The sequence below is a fragment of the Orycteropus afer genome, unplaced genomic scaffold (genome assembly GCF_000298275.1).
Source record: "Orycteropus afer afer isolate SDZICR_OR568_19922 unplaced genomic scaffold, OryAfe1.0 scaffold00149, whole genome shotgun sequence".
Taxonomy (NCBI): Eukaryota; Metazoa; Chordata; class Mammalia; order Tubulidentata; family Orycteropodidae; genus Orycteropus; species Orycteropus afer.
This window is the reverse complement of record NW_006921736.1, coordinates 7106079-7126614: the sequence shown is the minus strand read 5'-3', so window position 1 is coordinate 7126614 and position 20536 is coordinate 7106079. Positions and strand designations below refer to the sequence as shown.

The 20536-nt window shown below is 38.0% G+C and overlaps 1 protein-coding gene across 1 annotated transcript in view; it reads left to right on the top strand.

The window, feature by feature from the left end:
* Nucleotides 1-20536, top strand: part of FOXP1 (forkhead box P1) — a 283446-nt gene that overhangs the window by 162097 nt on the left and 100813 nt on the right. The window contains 4 exon segments of the mRNA XM_042781677.1: nt 7820-7957; nt 8999-9088; nt 14475-14628; nt 20202-20406. Coding sequence (XP_042637611.1) covers nt 7820-7957; nt 8999-9088; nt 14475-14628; nt 20202-20406 — 587 coding nt within the window.

Genomic DNA, 20536 nt, shown 5'->3' with positions numbered 1-20536 from the left:
GTTTTCATTCCCCTATGATACAGCTATCTTGCATGTGGTAGAAGAAGCTATCTACATAGGAAAATTAAGAAAGCTATCTTATGATTATCTTTGTACATAATATTTCATAAATGATAGGTAGGAGTTATGTTGCTAATGAGCTATAATCTCTCAGGCAAAGAGGGGGTGTGGAGTAGCCCTGTGTATACCTGCATGGCTACATTTGGGGACAATGTTAACTCCATAAGCCAGATTTGTGTTTGTTTGGTGAAAAGTTCCTTTTCTTGGGAGCAGCATATTTCTGGATACTTGTTTTATGCAGTTCATAGTATGCAATATTTTTCCCCCATAAATGGCATTCTGCATTCGGTTTTTTTTTTTTTTTTTTCCTCTCTTTTAAAAAAGAAAACTCAGACCTCCTAGCTAAACAATCCAGTGGATTGTGGGGCCTTGAATGATCTGGGCAGACGTAAACTGGACCACTACTTTTGGTTTGTGAAAATAATCTCCTCTGAGTCTATCTTCCAACCTGGCAGTTGTTTGAAGAGAAATTAATGTAGAATGAGAAAAATGAATATTGAACCCATGCATTGTGCCTCATTTTCAAATCCAGTGAAAGCAGATGAATCAATGAAGATGCAGGATAAATGTTATGGTGCACTTTTTAGAAATGATACCTCAATATCATGTTTTAATTTTTAAGCTTTATCTTGTCTTTAAATCTGAAACATCATTGTTCAAATAACTGAGAACAAGGTAAATCAACAACATCAAAAAGGTCGGCTTCTGTGATTTCTCGAGGGCTTGTTATTTTGTACTTCCCAATTCTATTTGATGTCTTGACAAAACAAGATGACATAGGGGAGAATACATTAAATTTTTATTTTTTTCATCTAACCTGTTACAGTTGTGGCAGCTTAATTTCTTTCACTTTTTTCCTGAAGATGGCTTTTTGTATAGTTACTTTAATCACACTGTTTTATGAAACAAGTTCTCACGGGTTTCCATTTGCCTTGATTTTACCAGGCTTTTTTTTTTTTTTTTTTTAATGTATTTTGACCTTTAACACTCAGGGAGCTTTTGATTGGGCTTTGTCTTCATTAGAAATAAATCAGTGAATGGTGAGATTGTCAAAGAAGCAAGTGATGTTTTCACATTAGAATCTAATTTGCGCCCCTTAGCTTAACTGTGATATATAAGGTGAAGGTGTTGGAAATAGATGTGAGAAACTGCGTAATTTGTGAACTTAAGTTGTAATTCTTGGGGGTGGGATGGGGGGAGTGATCGCAGCCTAAGTAAAGCCATATAAAACTTTGGGATGATCCAGATTTCGCCTACCTGCAGGTTTAAGTTTGATTATAGCTTTCCCTCCTCTATAACTACAATAATGTAAACACATATTTATAGTTAGGCTCCCAATGATGTTTTGTGTTCTGGTTGAAACTTGAAGAAAGCAAAGCTACAAATTTAATTCTTAGTCTTAGAAACATTTTATTCACGAAAGAGTAAACATTTTATTTTTCTTCACTTAACAGTAACTGTTGGTTTCAAACTGTATCTACAAGCCATCTTTCCTTTTCATCATGAATGTGTCTCAAATAGGATGATTAAGTTGGTGTCTCTTTCATTATTTTTGAATAATGGTTCAGTGTAAGAGAACTTACTTAGCCAAGGCCTCTTCATTTTCTCTTCAAGATTTAGGGATGTGTGGATAGAATTCTTTTCTGAGGTATCTTCTTGGAGTAGTTCTTCCCCCTCCTTTTGCAGCACTTAAAAAGATTTTTATTATTGTTAATATAAAGTGTCATAGCATGTTTGATTCAATGCACTAAATTGTGTTCCTTCCCACCTCCAAGAGAAAGAGGTTGAGGAAGGAAAGAGGAGGAGGCATTTCTTTTTCTTAATTTAAATAATAATAATAATAGTTGCAAGGCTGAGAAAATCAGTGCTTATTGGATGATTATTTTCATGTGTAGCTTCCATTGTTTCCTGTATTTAACAATCACTAATGGGAGAAGCAATTTAATTTATGTAAACTTTACATTTTTATGCAAATTGAAGCTGATATTTATTAGAGTTAAAACAATTATGCTGGCACTTAGTGAAGTAACCTTGTATGCATGGGAATTGTTAGAGAAGAACAGTGGAGGTTCCACTAATGCCCCAGCTCTAAACAAAATAAGAATTTATGCCCCTTTTAAAATTTAAAGACAAAGAAGAGCTTGCTATAGATTGCCTGTTAGAGTAGATAACCTAAAAAGAACTCCTGATTGGCAGGGAAGTCTTGGCCATACAATTCCATTGTGAAAGAAAGATCGCCTTTCTTGATAGAATGTAATAAACAAAATGATAAAAAAAAAAAAAAATGAAATGCTAATTGCATTTTAAAGAGATCTTTTTTTAAAAAAATTTAATAGGTGGTTGTATTGTTACTGAGAGAACAGTTATGCTAATGACTGACTACTTAGATGATTTTGCATTAATATAATAACCATTACCTGCCTTAATGCTTTGTACAGTATTGTGGCAAAATAGCTAAGTCTAAAAGAGTTATACAAAAAGCAAAATTCCATAATGAAACAGAATTATACTTTCCACATGAATAGCATGCTTTTTTCTTATTTCTGGAAAACTGAAATATTATGTCAGAAATGTGTTTTCATTCCCCTATGATACAGCTATCTTGCATGGTATGTGTGTGTGTGTGTGTGTGTGTGTGTAATAATACCATTGGGAATCGGCAGAAGCTTCCTAACTTTTTTTGTTTGCCAATATATCAGTTGTATTCATTGGCTTATTAATTATGAAAACTGTATATATATATATATATATATATATATATATATATATTTTATGTCTTTCATGGGGTGGAGGGGATATTTTTCTTTTACACATTCTACCTTCTATACGGTCATATAAAATGTGGCACAGTTACGTTGTTGTTTTTTTCTCTCTCTCTTTTGTGAAACCATATTCTTGTTTTTTGTTTTGTCCTAACAGTCATGGAGACCTCTAATTTGCCTCTAATTTCGTTTGTTTTGCTCTTGTTATTTGATGAACCAGGTAACACTGCCTAACCGGGCCAGTTACACCTCAGACATAGCCTGAAGTCTAGAAGGGACATGGGTTTCCTGGGACATACATGTGGTTAATGACCAGAGATTGAAAATAGTTTCTAAATTATTCATCCAGATTAATAGAAATAAGGTAATATTTTTTAAAAAATTATCTTCTCATTTTCACTGTGTATTCAGATAGCAATTATGAGAAGATGCTAATGTACAAAATTTTGTACATATTTATACTGGGCGATATTTACTTGTCCTTAAGTGTAAACTGAGGAAAAAGAAAAAAATTTGATAACATGTTATTTTCAGTATTTATATTGTGTCATCTCCCCTCCCACCCAATTCCTTCCATTGTATCCTAGATTAGAACTAAGTATTGTTTTCTGTGGGTGTTTTTTGTTTATTTGTTTGCTCTTTAGATTTTTTCTCCCCTTCCCATCACCTACCTTTGCCCTTGAGAAGAGAGGAAAATAACAAGGCATCTTATTTTAATCATTTTTTAGCATTTAGATGATGTGTAGTCATTTTGAAGAGAAAGAAAACTCTATCAGGCAGAATTGACACAGCAACGTTATGGGCTTTTACCAGCAGTTGTTAGTGCTAACGACATTCCCCCAGTTGCTGGTTTTAGGTAGCAGCAGGCCCATACTAGCAGCGTGCCGATGTCCCCAGCACAGCTGTATTTCTGCCATTCCATCAGGTTTGTGTGCACCTGGGATCAGCCACACCCAATTGCTATCAGTCAACAGTGTATCATGCGGTATTTTTTTTTTTTTTAATTCATGATTTCCTCTTGAAACTAAACCAAAGAGTGTTAACTGTGTGTGTTTTTAAATTCAGTTTTGTATGCTAGCATTCTTTAAATGTCTGCCAGAAGTTTAATTTGAATTTCTGATCCCTGAAGGCAGCTAGACAGAATCATTCTAGTTCTTCATAAATTGCCTTCTATGATTCATTGTTAACTCGTAAAACATACTCATTTCTATATACTCAAGCAGTTCAGGCAGTTACAGTATTGGGCATAGAATATATATATATTTTTTTTTTTGCGTTATATTTAAATTGTCATTTGGGAAAGAAACCAAGAATTAGCTTGAACTTCCAGTTAAGGCAGGAGCCCTGCAGCACACAAAACATCAGAAATTCATGCCTTTATCTCAAGATGGCCTGGGATTGAAAATAAAAAGTTTAGTTTTGACTGAGTACTCTCAAAGACGGGCCCATAAATATTAGAGCGCTGTAGTTAAAAACGCACATGACTGTTTTAAATACTATTGATTTAAACCACTGGCTGGATTTTATGAATCAAAGTGTAATTTCTAAGCTTTGCCCATATTTCTCAATGCTAAAGCACTCTCTCGTGTGTGCCTTTAGCCGCTTTCCAGACATTCAACACAGGATTAAATGATAGTAGTTACAGTGATCAATAGGTTAAGACCAGTACAATCACTCTAGCCGCTAATGACCTCAGTGGTAATGGGCAATAAAGTATGGGCTATAATAGCCTCTCACTGGTACTGCATGCCCTTTGATTCCTAGTATCAGTAGGGGCTAGCTACATGAAAAAGTTGGACATTGGGAGTTAAGGGAGTGGATATATAGGCTATAATTCTTAACTATTTAAAACCTAAATATGTACACAGTTTTTTGGTTTTTTTTCCTTTTTCTTTTCTTCTTTTTTTTACTGCACAGTGGTTTCTGGTCCATTTGAATATGTTTGTTAAAGCTTTCCACAAACTATTTTCATGACATGGTAGAGCAGAAACTTTGGAGAAATCTTGGTTTTATGTTACTTTTATAAATTAAGCCTGAGCCGCCTTCGGAGGCCCAGAGCTAATGGGTGTGAAAATGTGGTTTCAGAGAGTAAAAGCAAAGTGAGGGCCATCGGGCTATAATAACCCACTTGTGATTATTCGGAGGCCAATCATCCAGTTTGGAGAATTACCGGAGCTCCTTGCCTCTTCCCCTCCTTTGGCTGTGCCTGCTGCTTTAAGCATTTTATTACTCATCAGCACCTCCATCAAAATGTCCAAGGGGAAAAAAAGTGGGAAACTCAAGTTCATTTTCCAGCTCGGTAACAGGACTGCAAAAATTGAATAAATAACTATGAGAAAGGGAGGTTTAAGCTGTTGGCTATATATAAGGGTTTAAACATTATCTCTATACATTAGTCCTTTCCTTGATCCCCTTTATTCTTGAAAATTAATGGTCAGTGTTTAAGTGTTTAAGAAAATTGAGTTAGGTGTTTCTGGTTTAAGAAGAGACATCTAGTTTTACCAGATGTAAAAACAAACAAAAAACCTACCAATGATCTTAAATATTTTTTATACCTCTGCAATTATTTTTGTTGAGATCTAACTTATAGACAATAAAAATGCCCTCATCTTAATGGTACAATGAGAGGAGTTCTGACAGTTGTGTGTCCATGTGACCTCAGTCAGGTTACGGGACGTTTCCAGCACCCCTAAAAGTTCCCTTATGTGCCTTTCTAGCGTAGAATTTCCATGACCCTTTTAAAAAGTATGAGCGGGATACTGTTTCTCTGATGGTCTCTATTCTACTTCTGTTGAATTTATGTTCATTAACAGCTTCGATTTTTACACCACCCTATTCCTGTCTGTTTCCTGTTCATCACCATTAGAAATTTGGCTCAAGAATATTTGTATTGTACATAATCCAAGAAACGCAAAGGGAAAAAGAAACCTTAAACATGGTTCCTTTGTTTGCTTAATCAAACCTCCCATATGATGATGCAACTCTCAAGGAAAAGTAAACTTCTATTGTGATATATTGGCTTTAGCAGCTCAAGAGATAGTGATTGGCACTCAATCCATATTTAAAAATTCAAAAAGTTTCTTCTGTAAGAAGACAGAGTAGACTAGTTGGAAGTAATATGTACATGGTTAGATGTTTGGATAATGTCTTCTTGGTGTTTGCCCTAGACTTAATGCAAGTTCACTGTTCCAGTCATTGGTGATATTTCATGCTGTGAAGTATCTTTGTAAAAGGATAATTTATCCATTCGTATACATCTGTCCCTTTTTGCATATAAAAATATCCAGACATGCCCATCTGTTTTAAATTACAGTGTATCTTCATCTACACTTAAAAGTCCACAGCAGTAGGAGAAATTCGTTGATGACCTTCCAGGGTTGGGTTAATGAAATTTTTCAGAAGTTCTAGCCAGTGTTTGCTAAACAATGCAAAAGTTGCACATCAACATCCCCTCACACAAAACAAGCCCACAACAACAGTGGAGGATGTTCACTGTACATGAATCTGACCTTCAGGAACCATTTTTAGTTCATCAAAATTAGTGATGCTGAGAAATCGGGACATCAGTGCATAATGACTGTGAAATTAGGAATGAGAGCTCGCTATGCAAATGACAGGACAAATCATGTGAAAAAGTCAAGATAAACTGCATATTAAGACATTATGTTACATAAAATTAATACTGCATTTCTCTCTCTTGCTTACTGCTCCCCTGAAAGATTTTTTAATTCTTTTATCTTTTGATCATCTATTGTCTGCTGGATTTTTTTTTTAAGTGGCACACAGGCAAAGTGCAAAACATGTTATTACCTTTTATTGTAATGCATGAGATGACAGCCGATCCTTTTTAACAAAGTATATCCTTTACTGCTTCTAGCTTCATGCTGTCACATGTTTGATTAGAAACCAAAGAAAAGTAAGATGCTTAAATATTACTGTTAGAAGACATACGAGTTTTGTCTTTCCTTTCGCTGTTTTTTCTTTCCTTATCTTTTTTTTTGGGGGGGGGGATGGTTTTTCATGAAATAGTCTTCTTGCATTACAGGGACTGACAAAATGGTTCTCATGTAGTCTGCAAATTAAACAGAAGTGCAGTGATTATTTTGAATAGCTAAATTACATTCTAGAAAGCTTGCAGAATTCATAGCATTGTCATTAGGTATCCGCTTGAATACAATTTGTGTAACCTTGGCCAAGACAGCCTGTCATTTTAATGTCAGTGTTTTATCTGAACAAGACATCATCCTTTCAGATACACTGTGCAGGTTCCTTGCAGAGAGGCCCGTGCAGAAACGTGTTAACAGTTGCAAATATGAAATGCTATCAAGTTCATCACTGTAGCTGTTTGTCACTGAAATGTCATGGAAAGCGGCTTTTAATGGTATCGCACATAATATGAAAAAATTGAGACATCTGTATGCTGGGTAAAAAAGGAAGGGTAAAAGCCATCACAGGAAGGGTTTGTGTGTAAGTTCGGAAGGTGCGGCTAAGGTTCAGTTATCCAAGGTTCAAGACTAAGCATTCATTGATTATCCTTAAAATCACTGTGCATGGAACTTGTGGATCACATCAGCTTTAGCCATGAAAGTATTAGCTCCTATTTACCTTCCTCCAGAAAACAGAATTTAAGTTTGAGTTAACTTTGTATGGCTCATTTCGACTGAAGCCTCGTTCTTAGTAAGAGGTTGACATTGTTCTATCCTAACTCCAGGTAGCATTGACCAAACTTTTGTTCCTTGTCTACTTGCCAGACTGCCTGGAGTACTTGCTAGTGCTGCAGGGTTTTCTTGTCTTTTCTATTGTTTCTGTCATTTAAAAGAAACTCCATAATAGATGAAATAGGATTTGTTGCTGCATCATCCCCTCTGGATAAATGCATTTTGCATGGGGTATTGGTAAATTCTTTAAGGAGGCTGGTGACAGTCTGCTGCCTGAATCTGCAAGGCTACGTGTGAGAGATTTCCTGCCTTCCTATTTATCCTTCATTAACATTCTAGGTTCCCGTGTCAGTGGCTATGATGACACCTCAAGTCATCACTCCCCAGCAAATGCAGCAGATCCTCCAGCAACAAGTGCTGAGCCCTCAGCAGCTCCAGGTTCTCCTCCAGCAGCAACAGGCCCTCATGCTTCAACAGGTAATTGTCCCTCCTTGTCCGGTGTCCTGCAGAACCTGGGACCCAACACTCCCTACAGAATTCCCTGCTGATGAGCTGCATTGAAGAGTAAGTAGAGCAGAGTGGGTGGGGCAAGACACAGACTGGTCCCTGCATAATCGATTACATTTGCATCCCTGAAATTTTAGAGGCACGCTGCAAAGTGACTAGGGTTTGGGCCTGGAGAAGACCCGATGAACTGAGATTAGGGCTGTAATTGGACTTGGTAGAAATAAGATCTTTTAGACTTACGTGGCTTTACGCTCTTTTATTTGGTAAGCCCAGAGCCTTCCAAACGGTGTGAATCAAAGCAAAATGAGAAGCATGTTGGGAGCAAGTTTAAATATGACAGCTCTTGAAGTCCCCAGTTCAACTCAGAAGCTTAAAGATTTTTTTTTTCCTCCCAACATAAAGAAGCATTTTGGAGTTGGTTAATTTTAAGGCACAGAGTTGATTTCACTTCTTCCATGCATGCTGAGGGTGAAATAAACTCCTAGCTATCACTGTGCTGTAGAGCCCTACTATTCAGACTTAATGGGCACCTGTACCTAATAGAAGAGAGTGAGTGCCATGTTGGTGGCGGTCACTGAGATGGGGTGGTGGGGGCAGGATACGGAGGAAGTGACCCGTGCTGTTGCTGCACACATGGAACAAGACTCCATACCGCCCAAGCCTATCATTTAGAAAGCCTGCGTATGTCTCGCAGTAGAGATTCACCAGGCTCTCTCAGCAAGGGCATTTTGGCATTGTTGTTACAATCAAAGGTCATTCCTTGCCTTATTTTAATTAGTTTGTGTAGAAAATGGTATGTTTTTCCTCAGTTCATTTTGGAGATTACTTTTCAAACAATAATGCCAAGAATAGTCAGTTGTGTGTGGAATTTATCGTTGAGTTTCAAACTAAAGGTCAGGCCATTACAGATAAAAGGATGCTATTTTTCAAATCAGTTTGTGTATGGCACCAAAAGGGGATGGTGAATTGGCGCTACCCTCTGTTACTTATCGTCCTCTCTTTCCTTTGTAGCAGCAGCTTCAAGAGTTTTATAAAAAACAACAGGAACAGTTGCAGCTTCAACTTTTACAACAACAACATGCTGGAAAACAGCCTAAAGAGGTACTGACAATACATATTTTACTTTCAAACCACAGATCCCAGAGGACTATCTAGTGTCTATTAAACTGTCATTCATCTTTTAAATGATTGCACAACTCAGCTCACTCTATCGGTTGCTAGCTTTCAGACCAAGAATTATTGTCCTGTTTTTGCTTATATTTTTCTGGGTTCTTTGTGCTTGCTGGCACTCACAACACCACTGCACATGTACCTGGTGTGCACACTGGGCAAGGGATCATGGGCAGGACCTTCAAGGCTCCTTTTGCAAACTGGCACAAGTGAGAGTCAGGATGTACCTGGAGGACAGTGAAGAATTTTCAGTACAGTTTCACTTGTGCATGCATAAAAGTTTTATTTTCCCCCCTAGCTCAGAGAATCGGGGTGTTTGGCCATGGCCTCTTCTGTTAGAAGAGTAAATTGGACAAACAAAAAAGTTAGAACAACATTAGGCACCCTTCTCTTTTTTTTTTTTTAAATCTTCCTACCAGCGGACCTATTGTAATGAGGAAAAAAGTGTGAGTTAACCTTAGAGAAGGGTCATGCTTGGATTATTAGTGTTTTTTTCTAAGGGGAAAAAAAAGTATGTAGTAGTAAACAGAATTTGTAGCTTCCATAGAATATGCATTATGCCATGCCACCCAGCGAGGTGAGCGTAGGCGCCACATAAATGATAACTGAAATCCCAGAGGGTTTCTGCTTCACCTTCTTTCTCGAATGTGGGTGAGGCCCAGTCATTTGTGTAAGGAGCTATGTACCATGGGTGCCTTATTCTGACATCTGTCTCTTCATTCTAGAGTTACCTGATTTAATTTACCGCCTCACCTTTTTATGGTGCTCTGAATTCCTTTTCATCTCTTTGTTCTACTTGGAATGTCACAATTTATAATTCGATAAACGACACATAATTGCTTCTTTGCCGGCCCTCAGCAGGCAGCCCTTTGTGTTAGTTTTCCGAAGGAATCTAACCAGACTACTCTCCACATCCCTGCTCTTCACATAAACAAGGATTCCAAGCAGTGTAATGTTACACAGTGGGAGTGGCCCAAGGTTCTCTCTTGCCAGCCCCTCCCCCAACACAAATTGGGTACATTTTCCATGCCCTGCCAAGTTTTTACCCTGGAGTCCAGTGTAGCAGCCTGGCTAGAAACCCCTGCAGAGTAGGGGCAGTTTTGGGGTGAAGGGGAGGAGGTGTTTAAATGAAAATGCTGACACAACCTTAAGTACAGTGGCGCGCTCCCGGGTGCTGCTATAATAAAAAAGGGAACAGATTAAAAAGTGTCTAAAATGTAAATCTAAAGGACTAACAGTAATTAAAATGGAAATGGCACAGGGAGGGAAGGCATGTAATTGTGAGATATCACTGTGCAGAAGGCTCTCAGCTTTGTTTTGCTGGCTGTTTTTCTAATTCAGCAGGGCTTACTCATCAGTGGCAGTTCAATGCGCGTTAATGACTCTGGGATTGCAGGCATCACTCTGGACAAAGAAATGATTATTGTGCGGTCAAAAGAAGTTCAAAGACAAGAAGGGAATTTCAGTTTTTTCCTTAGAGATCCACATTCAAGAGCATATAAATTAAGCCAAATGTTAAAAACCACAGTCTGAAAGCTGACTTCAAAGTCACAACTCTCTAATTAATGAACTGCGAGCTTCAGTTTGGACAAGTTGTGGTTTGATGCGCCCATAAATCAACATGACAGGCCTGTTTCACAGTCTCAGACAGTGCTTGTCATTGAGTCACATCAGATGTAAACACAGCAGAAAAAAGAAGGGATATGAAGGAGGTGCAATTGATCAACAGAATTGGTAAAAACCCACTTTTGAAGCACATTATGCATGATCACAGGAAATGGTTACAGCCTCAAGAGGTTTCCCCTTCTGCTGTTGCTTTTTTGAATCAGATTTCTAACAGCCTTCAAAAGGGAGAATAAGAATTACGGAGTTTCTCCCCTGTGGTTCGCAGGCAATAACCCCCTGTTGTTATTTTGTGCTTCTTTCTTTTCAAAGGCATCAAAATTTAGTTTTTTAAAGATCTTTAACTCTATATTTGAAGACAAACAAAAAAGGGCTGCCACTGTCATTCTTATCAGTTACCAGGGATTGTGTTTTTCCTTTCTGTTGCCACTTCTTATTAACCTCTTATTTGGTCTGTTAGACATAGTTTGGAATGCACATCTGCATGCTGGGAGAACATGAAAGTTCAGATGAGCTCAGAGGGCAGATAAAGGAATGGGAAGGGGAACGGTACACAGCAGAAGGAAAGATAAAAGTTAATTCTCACAAATTGCTGTTGTCAGGAAGGGGAGCATCTCGGGAACACAAAGAGGATGGAAGTGTCTGAGTTTGGGAAGGCAGTAGGAGAGGAAAGGGGATACTTTGTTGTGTCTGACCGTGGTAGCATTTCTTCTGGACACCAGGTTTACTGTAGTCACACTTCGTCATCCATTCCGCAGGCAAAGGTGACACAAGATGACACGTTGCCTTCAGTATCCTTGGAAGTGGGTTGACCAGCAGACTGGTCTCATTGGAGTTCACTGTGTGTTCATTGTGCCAGTGGGTTTGGCCGAGACCTGTTTATAACAATGTCTAGAAGATCCGTATTTTCCTTTCGTTAAGGGGGTAGTCTCCTGATATTATCATGCAGGTGGTGGCCCTTTTGTGCTAAAATGAAATAGAGTCACATGGTAGCAATTTCATGATGTGGACGGGTGATTATGATTTTAACAAGGTTTGAACTTGGATGTTGACAGATGGAACAAGTATATTAATTTACTGAATCCCCCAGTCATTAGTGGCTCATAATTTTGTATCGCCGCGTTTTTTTTTTTCCTCCCCCTCCTCTTTTTCCCTTTCTGATTACCTCTGCAGTAAGATAGTTAATCCTTGGCTAGAACAATATACCTTTGCTCTCATTTTTCCTAAAGTTGCTTCCAAATGTTTCCTTCAGAAAGTTTGGCCCCCACATTGAGTTAGACCTAAGACCTTCCTTAGAAGATAGATGCTCTTGGCCCAGGAGGGTCATGTAGGCCAGTACAGCTGTTGAAGCAACTGCTTGTTAATAGTTGACAGAACTGGTGTGGAAAATAGACGGCAGAATTAATTTTAAATCAGGCAACAAGGAAGAGCTCATCCTGTGTGGGTGAGCTAGACGAAGTTGATTGTTTTAAAAGGGCCGTTTGTCCTGAGCAGTTATGACAGTTTATGTTAGGCAGTAGGGAGTAGCCGAAGAAAGGAAAACAGACCTTTGACTTCAACCGTAGGGAGGGGATCCGAAATGCAAGGTTTATCAGGGCATTTTAGCATTTTAACACTGATGACTGACCTGTCGAGGGGACTGCATGGAGACCTTTTTTGTATGCATTCAATTGTGAGAAGTAAACAAACGAGCTCGTATCCTGTGTTTGGTAACTGGGTGGGGAGCACAGTTTGGCAACCAGTGTTGCTTTTAAATTCTTTCTTTGGACAATGGGCCTTGTATACTTTTATATCCTGGGCTTTTCAAATGTGGAGAGCTTTCATGAGCTTTTCCTAGGGATGGCTGCAGAGACAACAGAAAAGGCATCATTCATTTTATATAAATACAGGATTTTTAAACATTTCATTTACAGTAAGACAGGAGCACCCTCCCCAACCTCTAGCACACTCCCCCCCATTACATTCTACTTTAGGAAGATCTAATTCCCCAATCTTTTACATTAAGTCAGGGTTTTTTTTTTTTCCTCTTCCCCCCCCTTTTTTTTTTAATATAATATGAATTAATATCTGTTGAAGAAGTGAAAAAATCATTTTGACATGAATATAACTATCATTGGGTTTCACATTAATGTGATAACTTGGGAAGGGGTGAAAACAATTGGATCATTTTATGCATGCTGTTCTTAAAATGAAAACACTGGCTTTTCATTTAAATTTATTTAAATTTTTGTTGTTAGTGGTATAGCATTTGTTTTTTGGAGTGAAACTCAATTAACTTTCTCAGTGGCATGGTAGTAAGTCTGAAATTGGTTGCTAATATGAGAATGATGGTTTTTACTGTAAAATAAACTACATGGAGACCAAAAGGAAGCCGCCATTTTTCTCTTCCTTTGAACTTGGCATCAGAAGGTCCTGATATATATACCATTTCAGGGATGTATCAGATAAAAGTAATGCGTCAGGTCAAGAGAATGTAGTTGTTTGTAAAGTATCCTTTTTAAGCCAAGCATAAAGCTCTCAATGGGTTGGACAGTCCTTTTAGTTGCTGACGTCACGTCTCTGATGTTTAGAATAATTCTTAGATTTAATGAAAGTTGCTCTTGTTCTTTTCTTGAGAAATCTTTTTTTTTTATTTGGGGTGTGGTTGGGGGCTACAGTTGGGGAAGAGTTAAATTTCCTTTCATAATTGTTAGCCATAATGTGGCTAAGACCTCCACCTTGATATGATTCCTAGCAGATTAAGGATATTAGATAATTTCCTTCTATTTATTGTACTACTGCACTGTATTATCTTTCTATCACTCAGATAATTACTAAGGAAATCTACATTAATTTTTTTTTGGCTGGAGCAAGGCCTGCTAAACACAGGCATGATGTATTGATGTTTTACACAACAAAAGTTTTCCTCCTGTCATTGTCCAATCATGAAAAGATATTTATCATATTGCAAAGCCCTTCTTTTCCAAGAACAAAGTGGGTGGAGGGAAGCAGGACAAGCCACCAGACCTAGAGGTTTCTGAAACTAAAGCCAAGTTACAGCATCTGAAGCTGAAAGTCGCGTTCATATTACTAAACACTCCTAGTCAAGTACGATGTTGTTTGCTAAATTATTAATGTGTGTAATTAAAATCTAGTGGCTGTTTCTATGAAAGATTTACAATGTTATTTCATCGTTTGTCATGGCTAATTAACAATATTAGATGAAGTTTTTCTTCTTCAAAGGTCTGATTTTTTCTCATTTATTTATGTCAGAAGTGATAAACAGAGTAGTTAAAAGCTTCTGCCGGTTCAGGAGGGAGGAGGGCAACTCGTTCTTTTACACCTTGCAAGTTCAGGGTTCAAATCCCCCTAGATGAGTGTAATGCCTATTCCTTGCTAGCATGAATAATTACAACTTACGAAGTGCAGAAGTTTATGTCTTGACCACAAATCTCAGCCTTTTCACAGCTGGCATGATTAAGGAGTTATTTTTCAGTGGGAGCAGACAGCCTCTTACCCCTCACCCCTCTTCATTGGTGATACAGTCTGTCCCTTTTAAGCCAGTCTTGACATTGAGCCCTTCACTAATAACATCTAGTGACTCTTCTCAGTTCTTGACAGTGATGATGGTGAGTTTGGAAACACCCAGACTTTTAACTTACATTGGGAAATGGCCATATCAATTTTTTTTTCCCTTCTTCCTGATTTCTTACAGCAACAGCAGGTGGCTACCCAGCAGTTGGCTTTTCAACAGCAGCTTTTACAGATGCAGCAGTTACAGCAGCAACACCTCCTGTCATTGCAGCGCCAAGGCCTTCTAACAATTCAGCCCGGGCAGCCTGCCCTTCCCCTCCAACCTCTTGCTCAAGGTATGTACTGATTATCCAGAAGGCACAGCTCTATGGAGACTTTGTGCAGGCATTGGGGTGGGTCTCCTAGCATTATTAAGGAAATTGTCCCTTTAAAACATGCATATGGAAACTTAAAAATAAACTCAATAAGGTCACGTTGGACCCTTTGAGAAGTTAAAGTACTTGTTGATGGCAAAATGAAGACTAAGGTAGTCTGCAGGCTTAGCAGTAGCAGAGCCATCCCACTGTTGCATGTTCTTGTCATAAAGGAATGAAATGCTTCTAAGTCCTTATTGGGCATTTTAATTGAGCCTTCTAGCATTTTCACTTAGGAATCACATACGACTTTTCTTAAAGGCTTTTATTAGTCATTTTAAGACATACTTGAGATCATGTAACTTGTTCTATTTTAAACCTTAGTAATATTTTATAAATGCCACTTTTTAGAAACACATCTAAGGAACATTTAGGTTCGCTTTTCTGTGAACTATTAAAAATCACTCTTTTTTGTGTTAATGAAAGCCAAAGTTGTGGGCTTTTATTGTTGATTGGTTGGTTGGCTTGCTTGCTTACTTTTTCGAGAAAGACTTACTATTGATGTTTGAGCCTATTAATTCTAGACTCATCAGAACAAGAACCATTTCACTCTCCAGTTCTTCAAAAACTAGGGTTTGTTGGAAAGTAACAAGATGTTACAGGCTTTAGTGTGAATTACTTTTGAAAGCCATTGATGTTTTATTCTGAGGTCGTTGGACATCAGGAACAAATGAGAACACTAGCTGGTTTTAGGAAGTCTTATTGGTTCAAGTAACTCTGCCTTTCACATATGTAATTTGCATTTTTTATTTAGAACTGGAAAGGAGAAAGAAGAAAATGGAATACATGCCCATATTGTAAAATACACTTTCCCATCCTTACATGGTACAGCAGATATCAGTTGCCTCCTGTAGGCTTCCAGGTCTTTTCAATTCTAATAGTTGTGCTTTAAAGGCTAATAGGGTGAAGCCTTTGGCATCTTGCATTCGGATACCTTCTAAAGAAGGTTGAGTGAGAATATAGAACTTCTTCCACCCTTCATGTTGGTAAGGCCACAGTCATTTGTTTAGTAATTTTGGTATAAAGTGGATCCAGTGAGACATGTCTGCATTTGAATTTTCTCTGTTGAGCCAACCACATCCAGCCTCTGTCCCTTCTGAGTTGTTTATTTTTTATTTATTTATTTTTTAATGTTGCCACTACGACATTTCCCTCTTTAGCTTCCCTCTTGTCCCTTCTCTCATTTCTGCCATTACTGCTCAAATGCTTGGTACGTAATCGGCATCTCCCCCGTTGCTGTCAAAGTAGAAGGTTTGGTACCTGAGCAATGCAAGGGGAAGAGAAAAGACACATCGGCTAATGCATTTTTGTGCTCGCAAAATGTTATAACACGCATTAATTACACCTTCGGGTTTATTGTTCAAAACATTGCAGGCTGCTCTGACACACCCACTGGACTCAAGCTTCAGCCTTTCTCATCTTTTCCCACCGCTCCTATACTATTAAGTTTGCTCACTAAGGTTCATTGTTATAGTACATCAGTAAAGCTGTCCAAAAGAGGGCAATTGGGCAGTGACAAGACAAGCTCATATGTAATGTGAAAGAAATGAATGTGGTGATGCATGAAGTGTAATCTCTGCAGTAACATATCAGAGACACTGGTAGGTAATTCACTAGTCATGGCATTGATTGATATGCTTAGCAGTCTGCTATAACTATTAGCCCTGCAACATTAGGAAGAAGCATATTTAAAATATAAGGGGTGCCTATGTCTGCCCAAGATAGCATAAACGTAAATGCAAAGGTTTCTGGAGTAAGATTCTTGCAATTAAATGAGCTACCTGTGTTACTGCCATCTCTTGTGAATCTGGAGCTTGGTTTTATCCCCTCACCCCATGCCCAAAGTGGCCTGAGAATTCAGTCATGTTGGACTATAACCCGGTATTTTTTCTTTTTTATCAGAGAGATGATGGTTTAAAACTGATGTCATTATGAGGTTTAAATCAACTTTCTGCTTGCTTGAACATGGTCACCTGGGTATGGATGTACAAGGACAAAAAAAGGTTGATCAACTCTGTTTGTCTTTGAGCCAGTGATACCTGGGTTGTAAAATTGAGTTCCATGAACAGTAATCTGTCAACTGTCCCCACAACATACATTTTTTAAACCTGTGCCTGAATTTTCTTTTATAATGAAGGGGCCAGTTGTCCTGGAAAAAGAAATGTAACAAAGCACAGAGATTATGCCTTTAAAAAGCTGGTAGTGCTTGCTTCGTAATACAAATACTGAGATTCTTTTGCATACCTACTCACAGCTTTGGCTAAGTTACCTTAAAAACAAATGAAAACAACAGTACAGGAATAGATAAAGTAATATTTTGGAAGCCTTTATTTTTCCTGAAGGTTTTATATTAAGAAATGGAGGAGTTTTTTTATGGTGGTTTTTTTTTGGGGGGAGGTTTGGTTTGGTTTTGTTTTTTAAAGTCACAGTAGGGCCTTCTTTCTGTTTTACATAATCAGCATACCTCTTTTCCACCTTGGTCTTTTTAAACATCTAATTCTCCCCAGGTCACAGTAGAAATATACTTTGAATATCATTCTGGCCTCTCAATTTTTAAAGTGTAAACTATTGATAGGGGCACATGACCTACTTGATTATGTACCTGCTAATGGGTTGGGCAGTCTACTTCGGTAGTGATACTGCCTCGGAAACCCAGGGAGGGGTCGCTGTGATTCAGGGCCGACTCGACAGCGTATAACAACAACAATACATTTGTGTAACTTGGTACTCTTCTGCTACCATTTTGGAAGAAATGCTTGCTTTCTGGAAATTTGATATCCATTTAGTCTGAGTGACTGACTAACCTTTTGTGGGTCTTAATTGTATCATAAGGCTGTGGCTGTCAATAACAGCATCCTTTGGTAGATAGTACTCATTGAACTAACCCTTTAAAACATCTCTAACAAGGTATAGCAGTGATAGAGTGATTTGACAACCTTTCTATAAGTAGGATGAGAAAGTTCTTAAAGTTAATTATCACATGGAAATTTGACCTAGAAGTACCACTGTTGTCCTTCGATGAGACTGTTTTATTTACCATTTCTCCCTTTTTATGATAAACCGGATTGGCTAGCCTGTTGGCCTACAAGGAGAGAGTAGCGTAATGTTACTGTACTTTGTAGATGTAACAAGTGGTAAATACATTTGTCTTTGTCTTTCTCTGCTGGATAAACAGCTTTCTTAAAACAACTTCAAAGTTCTGCCATTCTCAGAGAGGAAAAGTGTTAACACAGTTGTTAAAACCATGTTCTTCTTGTCTCCTCACCTCAGGTGCAAAAACCCATTGTCTTCAAGTCACTTGCAACTTATAACGACCTCCAGTGCAACTGACCCAGAAATCAATTAGTTAGGGTTGAAAAATAGATGGCATGTTCTTTTCATACACGTTCACTGCCTAGAAAATAAAAATAGGTGTTGACTTGTGTGGTTTTATATCAATTTGCTATCATCAACAGACAACAAGCCTATTCGCTATTGTTTCATTTGAGTAAACAGTGGGCTGAGGGTCAGCCATGTTCACAGGTAATTGTTGGTGTGCAGACATCGCTGGCAGGCCTGTTAGCTCCAGGCACATCCCACATGTCACTTTGCAAGGTGTTTGAAAATAATAGCCCAGATGCAGCAAAACCGGACACGGGATTGTGTAGTGACCTTTTCCTTTGTTTAATTTGCCTCTAAGGTTTAATTTCAGAGGACAAGTAATAATTGAATATGGCTAATAACTAAATGCTCATTTGGGACAAAATCCATCAAAATATAATTGGCATTTGATTTTTATGAAGGGGGAAGAAACCCGACTCGGCTGTCGAAGATTCATCCTAAGACTATCTGACCACTTACTGTATCATCTGAAGCCTCCTTTAAATATATATTAATTGCAAATACTTGAACATTTGGACATTTTCGAGTAGAACTGTTAGGGAGAGACCAACTGTTTTTGTTAACGCTACTCTCAGAAAGGCGGGGAAGGTTATTGGTCTGCTGTGCAATAATTTACTCCTCTTTGATATGCAAACGATCCACGGTGAATATAAAAAAATCCTATCAGACTCATTTCACAGTTCTTAACCACTCGGATTCTCTGGAGTCCATCGCCTCATTAGACCAGTGCTCTCCAATGCTAGCATAATTAAAATCTTTAACAGTTTAGCAAAGTAAAGATGTTTGGCTGATCACGTTGAGATGATTATCTATCCATTGTATTTTAAATGACAAAAATAAATTAAATTTAGACCTTGGCATTTTTTATTATGTGTTTCAAATGAATATAATGCACACAGCCTTCTTTTTTAATTCAATACCTGAGGTTTGTTGAGAAACATGCCTGTTTCAGCTGATGCTATGTAGTCAGAAAATGGCAGGCTTTCCAGGATGGCTATGGTACAGTTGAGTGAAACAATGAACTGTAATCTAGACGTCCAGTTCTAATGTAGGATTGCTTTATGATGTACAGGGTTTATGACTTTTTTTTTTTTTTTTAGTACCCTATCAAAAGAAGGTGCTGCTATTTTGTTGTTGTTGTTAATGGCCACTAAGAATATTTTTCTTCCCTGCATGTATGGACTGGAATATGCATTTAGGTAGGATTTAGAAATCCTAGGCTATGGCAGTGTGCCCCCAGAATAAAGGTTAAGAAGACCACAGTAGTGAAATTGACATCCTGATTGTATCTCTTTTTGGGGAAATACACTTTTTCCTTAAAATCCATGTCCATTTTGACCCCCTTGAAACACAAGGTAACTTTATTACTCCAAGTTTATTTTACATTTTCCTTTTGTTCTGAAATGGTTCATTAACATTGATCTAGGAAGTGACAGTAATAATAGTGTTACTTGTATAAAAAGTTATACAGTTTTTCAGTAGACACATCCATCAATTAAGCATGCGGTACTAGAAACCAAAATTAATGAGGAAGATAGGTGTGTTAATGAAATAATCATAGTATAATCAATTTGACTGTTAAAAGTTGAAAAGCATTTCAGGAAGACGATAAGAATTCATAATTTATGTCTAAAAGTGATTAATAAAAACTATATTTAATAACAAAGCTATTTGTCATCATTTAAGACTTAAGCACAAAAATTATTCATTTTTTGGTTCATGTTGTCAAAATAGTATAGCTGAACAAATTTAGTTTGAGCCTTTCTTTGTGTCTAAAAATAAGAGAACAGCTATCTACTTTCCCTTCCCCCCAAAATCTGAGAAACATTTTAGATGCGAAGTACCTGCATTTGAATCCTTTTCTCAAGTGTATTTTATGTGTGATGAGGATACTTCAATTCTGCTACTCAGTAGGAGAACACTGTTCTTATTACCGTATTTGTCTTAGTTGGGAGAGGAGAAAAAAAATTGCGTGTGCACACACACACACACACACACACACACAAAAAAACCCTAACACTAGGCTTTGTTTACTGACTCTTTGATTTAATTACTGTTTGAAGAGGACAGAATTAGCTGTTAATTGATTTAATTATCCAATTTGTTTGTTTCAGGCATGATTCCAACAGAACTGCAGCAGCTCTGGAAAGAAGTGACAAGTGCTCATACTGCAGAAGAAACCACAGGCAACAATCACAGCAGTTTGGATCTGACCACGACATGTGTCTCTTCCTCTGTACCTTCCAAGACCTCCTTAATAATGAACCCACATGCCTCTACAAATGGACAGCTCTCCGTCCACACTCCCAAAAGGGAAAGGTAGGGACCAGCCGCTGAGATGTGTCCAAAGCTGTTTTTAATATGGGTAGGGGTGGGTGGCCTTGCTGCTCTCTATCTCAGTGATCCTAAATTGGATCCATGTGACTTGAATGTGCATATAATTACTTAA